The sequence below is a fragment of the Salvia splendens genome, chromosome 7 (assembly GCF_004379255.2).
Source record: "Salvia splendens isolate huo1 chromosome 7, SspV2, whole genome shotgun sequence".
Taxonomy (NCBI): domain Eukaryota; kingdom Viridiplantae; phylum Streptophyta; class Magnoliopsida; order Lamiales; family Lamiaceae; genus Salvia; species Salvia splendens.
This window is the reverse complement of record NC_056038.1, coordinates 8,025,764-8,039,930: the sequence shown is the minus strand read 5'-3', so window position 1 is coordinate 8,039,930 and position 14,167 is coordinate 8,025,764. Positions and strand designations below refer to the sequence as shown.

The window sequence follows — 14,167 nt, the reverse complement described above, 5'->3', positions numbered from 1 at the left end:
TAATTATTGAAACTAAAGTTGTTGAGCTTCATTTATTTAGAAGTAGCACCATATCTTTTTTCAATTTTTATTCTCTGTTTTATCCATTTGATAAATTTGGAAGGAATAAGTGATTCAGATAAACGAAGTTTGGTGACTTCGCAAAAGGGACAGAGTTTAGGTGTGAACAGAAAAGAAACTAATATTGGAAATCATGCGTTTCATTCATTGTAGTTGTTGAAAATTATTATACTATATAAAGTAATTTCTAAGTGATAATAGCTAATAAATTACAATCTGTGTATCTTTTCAATGAGCTAAACTTAGTATTTTATTTATTTGTTTTTAGATGGTGTGTCGCGACTATAATGAGAGTGTTTAGTTACATATGTTTTGTTTGATATTTGGAGAATAAGAAGTGCTCAATCTTACCGGTAAATTGACGTTTTTCCTCTTATAAATAAATATTTTCAAACTTAAATTATTTATATTAAATTGGGTTTTACATAGTTATAATAGTATACAATATATTGTTGTAGAAATAAAATTAATATACACATATATCAAGATAGGAGACTGATCAATTGCTAACTACAACTAATCTAAGATCATAGGATTTTAGAAAACTTGTGGTCTACAATTTGTCACGTGTAATTTTTGTTTTTATTAATTAAATAAAAAAAGTTAAAAAAAAACTACCAAATTAGAGTTTTGGATGAAAATGTCAATATAGTGTTTCGAAAATATTGCTTTGAGAATGTCAACACAATGCTTTGAGAATGTTAGCACATTGCTTATATTGACATTGTACATGTATTATATTGACATAATTTATATATCATGTTGACATTTGTTGTTGTACGAAAAAATTGAAATTTTTTGAATTTTTTTCAAATTTTGACATCGGAACATATGCAAGTGAGATCTCGTTAGAATTCTTATGAAATTATCTTTAATTTGATATATGTTGTGTGAAAAAATAATTTAAATCGAGAAAGTTATACGTTTTAAAGTTATGAGATATTTTTCAAAAGTTAGTTACAACTAATTTATTGTAAATTGACCTTAATACTTTAACGGTTTTTTTGATCGTATTGACATTTCGAGGCTGATGATCTAGGCTATTAATTTGAATATCTAATTACTATTATTTAGTTCTAGTTAACAATTAAGTATTGAGTTAGCAATAAACACTCCCTAATATTTAAAATTTGTACGAACAATTAAACATATATATTCATTTGTCTTTATCCTAGTTTAAGTTTCATAGACTAAGAGATATAGGTAAAAAAAAATTAAATCAAAACAGTAATGCTAGAGGTCATCAAATATAAATAGTGATTCAATGCCTTATTAATTGAAGGTAGTTGTCGAATCTTAAATCCTACTTATGATTTTATCACCCGTAACGTTCATCAAGGTAGCATAATAAATGATAAATTGCTATATATGAGTATATTGGATTTTTTTTACAAATTACATAAAGAGGGATTAATAATTCATATTGATGCAATCTTGAATATCAGAATGAATATGTATACGCAAATTCAATTACTCATGCATATCTCAATCATATCATATTCAAAAGCTAAGCCCCAAAATTATTCACGTATTCTCATCAGCACGACATTTGGAACGCGTCATTTCCGGTCAATTATTGCAATCGTGCCAATTTCAGTCCATTACTTATTTTATTGTACCACCAAAAGTCTTGGTCAATTTTCATAGAATTGATTCTTCAAAATATTAACTTATATAATGATTAATTAAATTAATAATCAATAACTAACATTCAAGTAGTGAAGATCTCATATCTATATACTAAAATAAGATCTAATCACTATATAAGCAGAGAGGTGAACGTATTAGGGATCAAATCCCATCATTCACTTTTCTCAAAATTAACATTTTATATAACGGGGATTGATATTCTAATTTTGTAAGTACCCCAATCATTACAAAATTTTATGGAAAATTCATGTGAAAAAAAATACGTGTCTACCTCCCAACTATTCGCAATTGATAACAAGACATAGATTGGGTTCAGCCACGCACTAGAAAAAAAAGATTGATATGTGATATGTTTATAAATTTTATTTGAAATACTATATTCTAAATAATTCAAATTATAAATGTGTTTTTTTGCATAACAAATCACACATTATAACAAATTACACATTATAAAAGATAGCAATTTTTGCATAACCCCGTGACCACTAGGGCCTATAGAATCAAGCCCAGTCGATTATATATAGATGGGTAAATTTCTTGGGATTAGGTGATGTCCATTTATTGTTTATGGAGAATTAGAACTTTTCAGTCGATTAGAGTTGCAGTCAGACAACTATTTTCTGGTATATGAGGATCAATATTCAATAGATGATAGTCTGATACACCATGATGTGTGATGCTCATTTGTTTTTTTTTTTGTGAGATTTTAGATGGTAGAATGTTTATTTGTTGTTTCATTAGTTTAGTTACTTTTTGCTGTTGTTATTACTATTGTTATTTTAAATGGTTTCGCACTGCAAGCTCGCCATTTTTTGGCTGAGTTTTTTGTACAGTACTACATTAAAAGGTTAAAAAAATATTTTTCGGTAATTGCTTTACTTATGCCAAGGCGTCATATGATATAATAGTACATAGCAAAAAAAGAAGAAAACTTAGTTGATTGAATAAAAGCATATGACTGCTAAGGTATTAAAAGGATAATAGTGATAAGTGGATAGTCCAAAAAATATTGATTAGTGGGTTAAGTGCACTCAATCCCTATAACAATTTATTGGAAGAATTTAAGTTCAAACTTATAAAGCTAATCAGTAATCACATCTCCAATGGAAATCATGATAGATATATTAAAATCGAATTGTTGGTTAAGTATTTATCATAAACTCTCTCAATCCATTAAAAATAGCAACATATGCTAACACGAATTTTAATGTAAAATTGATGAAATTTAAAAGATAAAAAGGTAAAATGAATAAAGTAAGTGATAGAAAGAGAAAATATATATACATATAAAATGGAGTAACAAACTGAACGTAATTTTTTTATTTTTAGTAGTATGAGGCTAATTTTGGTGAATGAACGAAAATGACAAAATAAGACTATTTTTTGGACAGATGTAGTATATAGTATTATAGTTTTTTTTTAAATATTGCAAGAATAGTTTTTTAAATATTGTATATGATTAAAAACTCGTATACTATAAATTATCGAAGACGTTGAAATGGGTTAAAATATGCCTGCAAAAAAAATAAAGAAGTAAAATGGAAATTATTCCAATAGATTTTAGTTGGAGAATTTGGGAATGTGCAATGCCAAGGTCGCTCAATGAGTAATTCCTCAGTCCGTGAACTGTATAGTAGTAGTAGTAGTACTCACTAAACTAAATGAATCATTAATTAATTAGTTTGGGATCAAAGGTAGTTTATTCTTTATTGGATAGATATGAGTGAACAATATCCCATTAATTTGTTGTCGGCAAAATAATGAGTGGGGGAAATAAATTAGCCTATGAATTAAGAGAATTAAAATCTATAAAAATGATAGTATTATGAAATAAAAGCTTCAATAAAGTAGGGTTGTCTTTGTAGATGAACAGTCTTCTGGTTTGAAATTAAGTCTGGGGGGACTACACACTTTTGATTTTGTGACACATTAGGACCCTCCATGTTTTCTTACAATTGAAAAAATAGGCAACCAAAAATATTATCCGAATAAATATTTTGTCAAAGCAGGAGTACTGTATAAAATATAGTACTCCATCCGTCCCGCACTATTCGCACTTATTTCCTTTTTGGGCGTCCCAAGTTACTTGCACTCTTTCCATTTTTAGTAAAAATTTTCACCTACAGCCGTAATTTTTAACTTTCCTATACACTCATTCCTTAATCTCCGTGCCGAAAAGGAAAGGGGCGAGTAGCCCGGGACGGAGGGAGTAATGCGTAAGAATTAATAAATCATAAATCATAATGACCTGGCCGGTACGATGCCAGAAGTTCGATCGTAGGTACAAAGGAATTTATTACAGAAAAAGAAGAAATGGCAAATACTAGTGGAGTATTTTGTTTAAAAAGTATATCTCTTGAAAAATAATTAAATAGTTATATAATGTGGATGCCAAATGTTACTACAATTTTGTCTAGTGAACAAATTGCTTTCAACTTCCTTTTAGATTGAAAATATTAAAACTTTATCTGTATTATTAGTTAGGAGGATAATTTTGCCCACTCTTGTCTTATAATATAACATTCACATTACTAGTAATATTAATTTATATTGCATACATGTTGTTATCTATACTGTAAATTGTAGTGTATGTCATATCATTCGTTCATGTATAATATAGTATATCGTTCATTTGTATAGATAAATAATTCAAGAAAGATTGTCATTTTAGCTGACCTATTATTCCCACTACATCACTGTCCCAATAAATTAATCCTTAATTCTTCTTTTTATTTGTTTCAAAATATGTCTACTTTTTATAGTTTGATTTTTTAATATTTTCCTAGTACTAAAATAAATCTGTAATGTCGGTGGACGGTGAAGATAATACTCCATAGTAGTAGTATGAGTGCACTCATTCGATCTCGACATAAAAATGGTAATTTCCTAAAATCGAATAAATAATGCACTGTTATCAAATGACTTTCCTAATTATTAACCGTATAATTCTGTTGCAATTCCGTGAGCACGATTGTCGTGTCGTTCGAGTTTCGAGCTTATCATACCATTTTAATCATACGGCGCTGAAAATATATAAAAAAATATACTCCCTCGGTCCCGGACTACTTGCACTTATTTCCTTTCTGGGCGTCCCAAGTTATTTGCACTATTTCCATTTTTAGGAAAAATTTTCACCAACAACCATAATATTTGACTTTGTTATACACTCATTCCTTAATCTCCGTGCCGAAAATGAAACGTGCGAGTAGTGCGGGACGGAGGGAACAGTATTTATGAAATTATTTATTAAAATTAATTGAAATTTGGTATATAAACAAAACAGGCACCGTCACGCTTCTCATCTCATGCGCATTTGAGCAGCATTGCTGCAGAGGCTGAACCCAAAACGACGACGAAAACGTCACGTGGCGCAGCAGTAGTTAGCGTGCCGTTGCCGGCTCACGTTAGCTATCTTCCGGAACTGTTTTCGGTTAATTCTTCGTCCGTTTCTTTCTCTTAAGACAAAGGGATAAGAATACAAGCGCTGAAAGTAACAAAACCCCAAATTAAGGAAAAAGTGCAGGATTTCCATTTCCCCCCTTTAAATAGCAGCCAAAATCCGAAGGAAAGGAATTATTGGTGCTGTTTTGTACAAGGAAAACGAGAGCTAGCAATGGCGGTTTCGTTGTACGGCTTGCTTTGTTTGCTGTTGCTGACGACGACGTCGTTCTGTTTTGGTGCCAACGTGACGTACGATCACCGCGCGCTGGTGATAGACGGAAAGCGGAGGGTTCTCGTCTCCGGCTCCATCCACTACCCGCGCAGCACTCCTGATGTTAGTACGGAACTCGCATTTTTCACGCGCGCACACAGTTTTATGAATGGAAATGTGATGTTTTCCTTTTTTGTTGTGTTTGGGAACAGATGTGGCCGGACTTGATACAGAAATCCAAAGACGGAGGATTGGATGTGATAGAAACTTACGTTTTCTGGAATTTGCACGAACCAGTTCGCGGCAAGGTGATTGCTCATGTTATTTTAGTTTTTATGTTTGTTAATTTACGTTTTCGAAAAATGCGATTTTGTGGTGCTTTTTTCTCTGGCATGATTATCCCTAACTTGGTTGTAGTATGTTTTTGTTTAATGGAGGGGGAAAGTGGAGTAATGACGAAGAAAGGCAAAGAATAAGTTTTTCTGATTTTCCTGTGTCTTGATCGAAAAGTAGTGAACTTTTTCAAGTAAAGGTATTTACTAATGTGGTTGAGTCCGCGTTTTCAATCATTGTTGTTGGGGCTATTGATTAAGATTTGTTTTGATGAGTAAAAGTCAATTATGGAAAGTATGAAAGAAAGAAATAATACTAATAGAGGAAAGTGAGGCTTACGTTGAAAGTGAATTTTGCAGTATGATTTTGAAGGCAGAAAGGATTTGGTGAAATTTGTGAAATTGGTGAAGGAGGCTGGTCTGTTTGTTCATCTACGAATCGGTCCCTATGTCTGTGCTGAATGGAATTATGGGTAACTTAAGATTTCTCTTCAATAATCAAGAAAAAATAGCAATTTTTATATCTTGGTTTTGTTAATGTATAAAAATGTGGAGATGATTATACTGAATCATAGCTGAAATGAGAACTGCTAATCTATTTTTGAACAGTGGATTTCCCCTTTGGCTGCATTTTATACCGGGAATTAAGCTTCGAACAGATAATGAGCCCTTTAAGGTACTGTTCTTGCTTCTCTTTCTTACATTTAGATTTGGCTGTAATTGGTAATTGTTAGCATAACCTAAAATACAATGGATTAATGGGATATTGCAGGCTGAAATGAAGAGATTCACAGCCAAGATTGTGGACTTGATGAAACAAGAAAATCTGTATGCATCACAGGGAGGCCACATAATTTTGTCTCAGGTTGAATGCTCTAAGAATCATGTTTTAGCATCTTTATAGCTATAAGTGCTCAAGGATGTCGTGTATGTCCAACATTTCAGATAGAAAATGAGTATGGAAATATTGATTCTGCTTATGGTGGTGGTGCGAAACCGTACATAACCTGGGCTGCAACAATGGCCACCTCACTGAATACAGGAGTGCCCTGGGTTATGTGCCAGCAAAAAGATGCTCCTAATCCTATTGTAAGTTCTGGTTTCCGTGCTTCAACCTGTAATTAGAGCCGAGCTCGATGGCTATTTCAGCAGATGATAAATCCAAGATAATAAACTACATTTTCTCCTGAATAATTACAGATTGACACTTGCAATGGGTTTTACTGTGACCAGTACACCCCAAATTCCAATAACAAACCAAAAATGTGGACGGAAAACTGGAGCGGATGGTACAACTTTAGAAATGCTTGATCATTGTTAAACTGCATTGTGGTTCTTTGTTTAGTATCTTTGGGGTTGTCTAACTTTTCCTGCATGTGTTGTTAATAAAACACCAGGTTCTCTTCATTCGGTGATCCTCTGCCATATAGACCTACAGAAGATGTTGCTTTTGCTGTTGCACGCTTTTACCAGCTCGGGGGAACCTTCCAGAACTATTACATGGTATATATACAGTTGTCCTTTACATTGGATATATGCAAGAACTTGTCATATGAATTGTATTGCATTTTTAACAGTACCACGGTGGGACTAACTTTGGTCGCTCGAGTGGTGGACCTTTCATTACAACAACCTATGATTATGATGCTCCAATTGATGAGTATGGTATGTCATTCCTTTGTCTAATATCTGTTTCTGCACTACAACAAGTTTAGGTTGTAAAATTTGATGACTTTACAATAGCTATTAACAACAATGTCTAATATGATACGGGCAGCCAGAGAGTATATTTTATCTCTTGTTTCAATGTAATATTTTCTGATATGGATTCATGAATGTGTATTGACTGCTCTGTTTTAGGCCATCTGAGGCAACCAAAATGGGGTCACTTGAAAGATGTACACAAGGCTATAAAACTTTGTGAAGAGGCAATGGTGGAAACTGATCCAAAAACCACATCTCTCGGTTCAAATTTGGAGGTATAACATCTTCTCCCTACAAGGTTCTACTCATTAAGAAGCGAGCTCTTGGCTCCAACTTCTTGTTCTGGATCTTTATTGCTGTTTTAACAAGGCATATTTCCATTAGCATTTTATTCACAAATTTCTATCTCAAAATTAAGATTATTGCAACTTCTCCTGAAAATGTAATTTTCTTTCTCAGGCTACTGTATATCAAACAGAATCAGGAAAGTGTGCTGCTTTTCTTGCAAATGTTGGCACACAATCGGATGCCACGGTGAAGTTCAATGGAAATTCCTATAGTTTGCCTGCTTGGTCTGTCAGCATCTTACCTGACTGCAAGAATGTGGTCCTCAATACTGCAAAAGTATGCATTGCAAGCCTTCATATTGCATTTCTCCTTTCCAACCATGAACCTTGAAGATTTGATACTTGAACTCCAAAGCAATTGAAATTTTAACCTTCAGTGTTATAATATCTCTAATAAGTCACTAGCAGATTTCAGTCAGAAGCTAATGTCACTTGACAAATAACAGATAAACTCAATGTCAACTGTTACAAAGTTCGTTCATCAGTCTTCAGAAGATGGTGCTACGGAAACAGATGCATTCTCAGGTTGGAGTTGGATCTACGAACCTGTAGGTATATCCAGTAATAATGCATTCACAAAACCTGGGCTGCTGGAGCAAATAAACACTACTGCTGATCAAAGTGATTATCTTTGGTATTCTCTGAGGTATGGGAGCTTTTCTAAAAAAGATACACTGCTGTTTTTTTAAACAAAACTCTTCGATTTTTAACTTTTTTCGTGATTGTTTCAGCATTGAAACGAAAGGGGACGAGCCTTTTCTTGAAGACGGGTCTCAGACAGTCCTTCACGTGGATTCTCTAGGCCATGCACTTAATGTTTTTATCAATGGGAAAGTTGCAGGTGAAGTGACTAAAAAATAAATGAATACTTCTAACTTTTTTGCCCTTTGCTTCTGCTATTCCGTCTTAACTGCTTGGGGCTATTGTACAGGGAGTGGCAATGGGCGAAACAGTAACCCTAAAGTCTCATTAGATGTTCCTGTAAGCCTTGTTCCGGGTAAAAATAATATTGATCTCTTGAGTTCGACTGTGGGATTGCAGGTATATATACACAGAGTTTATCAATAAATCTTACAAGAAGTTTTACCTAATGCAAAAGTTTTGTTGATTCAGAACTACGGAGCATTTTTCGATTTGAAAGGTGCTGGAGTAACCGGGCCTGTCCAGTTAAAAGGCCTGAAAAACGGATCTATAGCTGATCTGTCCTCTCAGCGGTGGACATATCAGGTCATTTTTAACATTGTGTCAAAAGTAGCTAATATGTTTGTTGGTGATACGACGTCCTATTTCATCGGTATTGATCTCATGCGGAATGCAGATTGGTCTAAAAGGGGAAGGGCTAGGCCTTTCGACAGGAAGCTCCTCACTTTGGGTGTCACAACCTGCCTTGCCCAAGAATCAACCACTGGTCTGGTACAAGGTACATTTTCACCATGATAACAACTATTCCAGTGTGACTATGTTGAAGATATAATCACAATAAAATTTACTCTGTGTGATCCAGACAACTTTTGATGCCCCCTCCGGTAGCAGCCCGGTTGCATTGGACTTCACAGGACTGGGGAAGGGTGAGGCATGGGTAAATGGACAGAGCATCGGGCGGTATTGGCCAACTAACATTGCCTCAAGCAATGGCTGCACCAACTCTTGCAATTACAGAGGTTCTTACAGCTCAAACAAATGTCTGAAAAACTGTGGGAAGCCTACTCAGCTGCTGTAAGAGCTTCTTTTATTTATAAAATTCTTTATAGTATCAGTTTTCCAAGTATTCATAATGTTTGGTGTTTCAGGTACCACGTGCCCCGTTTGTGGCTAAAGCCAAGTGGAAATGTGCTAGTGTTGTTCGAGCAAGCAGGAGGGGATCCAACAAAGCTATCTTTTGCAACTAGAGAGGTGCAAAGCCTATGCTCTCGCGTCTCAGATTCACACCCGATTCCTGTGGAGATGTGGACTGCAGACGAGGAAACGAGAAAAAGGGCAGGGCCAACTCTGTCCCTGGGTTGCCCTCATCCACATCAGGTCATATCTAAGATCAACTTCGCCAGCTTTGGAACTCCTCATGGATCATGCGGGAGTTTTAGCCATGGCCGATGCAGCAGCAACAGAGCTCTCTCCATTATTAAAAAGGTCTTGCTGATTTATTTTTGTCACAAACTATGCTGATTATTTCTAAGATGGTGTTTTGATTTGGTTATGTATATATCGCAGGCTTGCGTAGGATCAAGAAGCTGCAGCGTTCGAGTATCGGTGAATACTTTTGGCGATCCCTGTGCAGGAACTGCTAAAACCTTAGCTGTGGAAGCTTCTTGTGCATAGTCTGTTACAAAGTTGTTCAAACAATTAATGAAATAATTAAATAAAAAAAGGCAGCCTTTTCTTACTAGGAACTTGATCATAATTATTTATAATCATCGATCTTTAGTGCATAAAATGCAAAGTGATATATGCAGCTATGCGAGTTTTCTTAAAGAACAGCCATATCCACTTCACTTGAAGAACTACTACTGTTATATATTTTAAATCATTACTTATATTTAAAAATATCATGCTATACGTGATTAAAAAAAATAATAATAATAATTCTACTGAAAATGTATTATAAATGTACTATTGTTCTATTAGACAATAATAGAGGAAATATCCAAAAAATATTATACACAAATAACCTTATTTTGTATAAATGGGTTTGAAATTTTGAATAATGGTACCTAATGTAAACTTGTCCTAAAGCATCTACAATAGTGGACTAGCGCCCGTCCTAGTGGCTAGGGCCGACGCTAGTCCACTATTGCAATCGGCAAACGGTAAGGACGAGCGCGGAGCGAATGAGAGGTTGGGCATGGACTAATCGGCTATCGCTGGCCGCCTATTGTGCAGCGAGCGATCGATTTGCCGAATTTTATTTTATTTTTTTAATCTTTTTATTTATACGTTATATTTATAACTCATTGCACTTCATATTATTAATATTTGACAAATACCAACAATAAAAATGAATTAAATCGTATCTATCAATTAATATTTGTTAGGCTAGGGCATTCATTGGCTAGGCTGTTACTTGGCTGAGCAGTGGTTAGACTGTGAGAAGGGCATGATAATGTGACAAGAGAAGTTTTTGGCTAGGCTATTGTTAGGCTGTTACTTGGCTAGGGCAGTGGCTAAGCTGTGGGAAGAGCATGATGATGTAGTAAGGGAAGTTTTTGGTTAGGCTATTGCTATTGGATGCTAAACAATTTTAACTTTTATTTAATTATTACCAAACCCGAGAAAACTCCATCTGCATTCTCCATTTCATTAACCTCTTGTAGACATTTCATCATACAGTTTCCCTGCGAGCCCCGATCCGACCTCAATCACCAATTCAGCCACCTCCACCGCCGTCGTACCATCTTCTACGGCCCCCGGACTCCCCATACCGGCCTTTACCTGCGGGTATTTTCAACATCTTCTCGCCCCAATCCATCATTAAACATAACCATTCTTCATCACCTTCCCATCAACTAACTGAAATTCACACCAGTTCCTACAATGTTCGCTCCACGCGGAAATAAATCTCAACTCATCCAACCCAATAAACGCTTTCTCTACAGTATGTTCGGTCCAACCCAATCCAATAATCGCACTCCTTCGTCACCCACCTCCCACAGTATCTCAAATTCAACATTCTTGTCTCAGTTACGCGGTAAACCACCTAAAAATGCAGTCTTGTTCAGAAACCTAACTGCTGCATCCCATTCTACGCGAATCTACAAAGGCCCGATATCAAGAACATTGAGGAGGAGAATCAAGAAGAGAGAGATAGCCGCGGCGAAACCCGTTCTAAACGAGTCTCTTTTCCAAGCAGCCAAATCCCAACTCCCTCCGAGATTCACTCCTGAAGAGCTGCACGATGTCATAGCCTTACTGGAAGATCCGCTAGTCTGTTTCGAGCTTTTCAATTGGGCATCCCAGCAGCACAGATTCAGGCACAATGCGTTGACATATCATGTTACGATCAAGAAGCTCGGTGCAGCTAAAATGTACGAGGAGATGGACTGTGTCGTCAATCAGGTGCTAGCAGTTTCTTCTATTGCTTCCGAGCCCCTTTACAATAGCATGATTTACTACTTCACCGAAGCTAGGAAACTGGTTAGGGCTGTCAATATATTCAAGCGTATGTGTGATTGTAGGAAACTGGATAGCAGGCCAACTATAAGAACTTACAATATATTGTTTGCTGCGCTTCTGAGCCGTGGAAAGAATTCTTACATTAATCATATGTATATGGAGACTATTCGAAGCTTGTTCAAGCAAATGGTAGATTCTGGGATTGAGCCTGATATTTTTTGTCTCAATTCTATGATCAAAGGATATGTGCTTTCACTTCATGTCAATGATGCACTTAGAATCTTTCACCAGATGGGCACGGCTTATGAATGCCAGCCAAACTCGTTTTCGTATGATTATTTGATTCATGGGCTGTGTGCACAAGGCCGAACGCAGAATGCTAGAGAGATTTGTGATAGGATGAAGAAAAGTGGTTTTGTGCCTAGCAGTAAATCGTATAACTCCCTTGTGAACTCATTGGCTCTTGAGGGGGAGGTTGATGAGGCTGTGAAGTTCTTGTGGGAGATGGCTGAGCACCAGAGGTGGGCTGACGTCATCACTTATAGAACTGTATCGACTGAAATGTTACGACAGAGAGGGACTAGAGAGGCTTTGAGGTTCTTGAACCTGTTGCAAGAAAAGAAACTTGTAGATGGGCAGACATATCAAAAGATTGTGTATGAACTCGAAGATAACTCTCATTATGAAAATATATGATTTGTATTCAGGTAAATGGCTGGACCAGTTTTTTCTAATAACCGTTGTGTAAGTCCTCCCGTTCATATCGTGCTGAAAGAAAGAGGATCAATAAGTTTAGTTATGCCAGTGCAGGCGTTCAAGTTTTGGTTTGTTCTGTATTTTTATTTATAGTTCAAGATAAATATATTGTGTTTGGTTTTTGGTCTGATACTCTTGAGAGTCTGACTACAACTTGCCTATTCTTCATCATTGACATAATGTCAAAGGCCTATGTAGAAATGACTTGTGTTGCTAAGAGTTCATTTCTTAAGAATGGGACCAGTGGTACTAGTCTTTCTAACTTGATGTTCTTTGTTGGGGTAACCGTGTAAGTTAGCTCTGATGATTCATGTGGCCGAAGCTAGTACAAATGAGGGCCATCAGACATTCACCATAGCAGTTGAACACTAAAAATTACTACTTTTATATGTCCTGTGAATCTGTGATTACAAACAAAATGACTGGAGAGAAAACGGCTGCTTAACTTTGTTATGTACAAGGATAGAAAAAGAATTTAGCATAAAACTCACAACAGGGTACAAGACAATTTAGCTGGTACAAATGAGGGGCCATAAAAAATTCGCAATAGCAGTTGAATACTAAAAGTTACTCCCCGTATTATATATGTCCTGTGATTACAAACAAAATGTAGAGAGCATGTTCGGATTGTCAACTGACGTTTGATATTCTCCGCTTTGGGTCAAGCCCGTACGGATTTGTTTTTAGGTCACTTCCCAAAAGGGGAATTATATATACCTTCCAACTTCCCTTAGACTCCCGATGTGGGATGAGTTTGTACTTAACAACCCCCCTCAGACTCCCGATGTGGGATGAGTTTGTACTTAACAGAGCAAATGGCTATAAAACTTTGTGAAGAGGCAGTGGTGGAAACTGATCCAAAAACCACATCTCTCGGTTCAAATCGGGAGTTATAACATCTTCTCCCTACAATGTTCTACTCATCAATAAGCATGTCTCTCTCTTTCGAATCATCATTATGCTACTCTTGGCTCCAACTTATCTTTCTTGCTGTTTCAACAAGGCATATTTTCATGAGCATTTTATTAACAAATTTCTATCTCAGAATTAAGATTATTGCAACTTCGCCTGAAAATGTAATTTTCTGTCTCAGGTAAAACAGAATCAGGAAATGTTGGCACACAATCGGAATTATTGAAGGAATTAAATAAAATTAGTTATTTAAAATCCTGGATATTTATTAGTGCATAAAATGCGAAGTGATATATACAGCTGAGCTGGCTATTAATATGGAGTAGGAGTTTTCATGAAGGAGCAGCCGTAGTCATTATTAGCCACTGTGCTTGGCTTTCTCCCTCCAAGCTCCAACACAAATTATACGGAATATAATACTACAAGATAGATAAGAAAAAAGAAGATTACATACATATGCTACTAAAAGAGACTAGTCTCATCTTAAACAAACAATACCTAGCTCTCTTCATAAAGATGGTGCAAGCAGACTTCCTTTATGGAGACACAAACAAGCACCGGAAGCATTGCGGAAAGTGGAAACATGATCCGCTCTTGTTGCCAAATGCATCGGCAAGTTGCACATATTCAACCATAAAAATATATGT

General features: G+C 35.8%; 2 protein-coding genes across 2 annotated transcripts; both read left to right on the top strand.

Moving 5' to 3' along the window:
- The first annotated feature begins 5,006 nt into the window (after positions 1-5,006).
- Positions 5,007-10,128, top strand: LOC121741906 (beta-galactosidase 8-like). The gene is made up of 19 exons (XM_042134856.1): positions 5,007-5,485; positions 5,575-5,670; positions 6,055-6,167; positions 6,304-6,370; positions 6,467-6,559; positions 6,640-6,783; positions 6,895-6,983; positions 7,092-7,197; positions 7,272-7,359; positions 7,555-7,673; positions 7,858-8,022; positions 8,192-8,391; positions 8,477-8,586; positions 8,677-8,786; positions 8,859-8,972; positions 9,064-9,165; positions 9,250-9,461; positions 9,536-9,872; positions 9,954-10,128. The coding sequence occupies exons 1-19, from the start codon at positions 5,324-5,326 to the stop codon at positions 10,059-10,061; spliced, it is 2,535 nt and encodes an 844-aa protein (XP_041990790.1). The 5' UTR covers positions 5,007-5,323; the 3' UTR covers positions 10,062-10,128.
- An 890-nt stretch (positions 10,129-11,018) lies between these two features.
- On the top strand, positions 11,019-12,752 carry LOC121742654 (pentatricopeptide repeat-containing protein At2g27800, mitochondrial-like). The gene has a single exon (XM_042135857.1). It carries the CDS (start codon positions 11,274-11,276, stop codon positions 12,546-12,548), a length of 1,275 nt encoding a protein of 424 aa, XP_041991791.1. The 5' UTR covers positions 11,019-11,273; the 3' UTR covers positions 12,549-12,752.
- Positions 12,753-14,167: the final 1,415 nt, after the last annotated feature.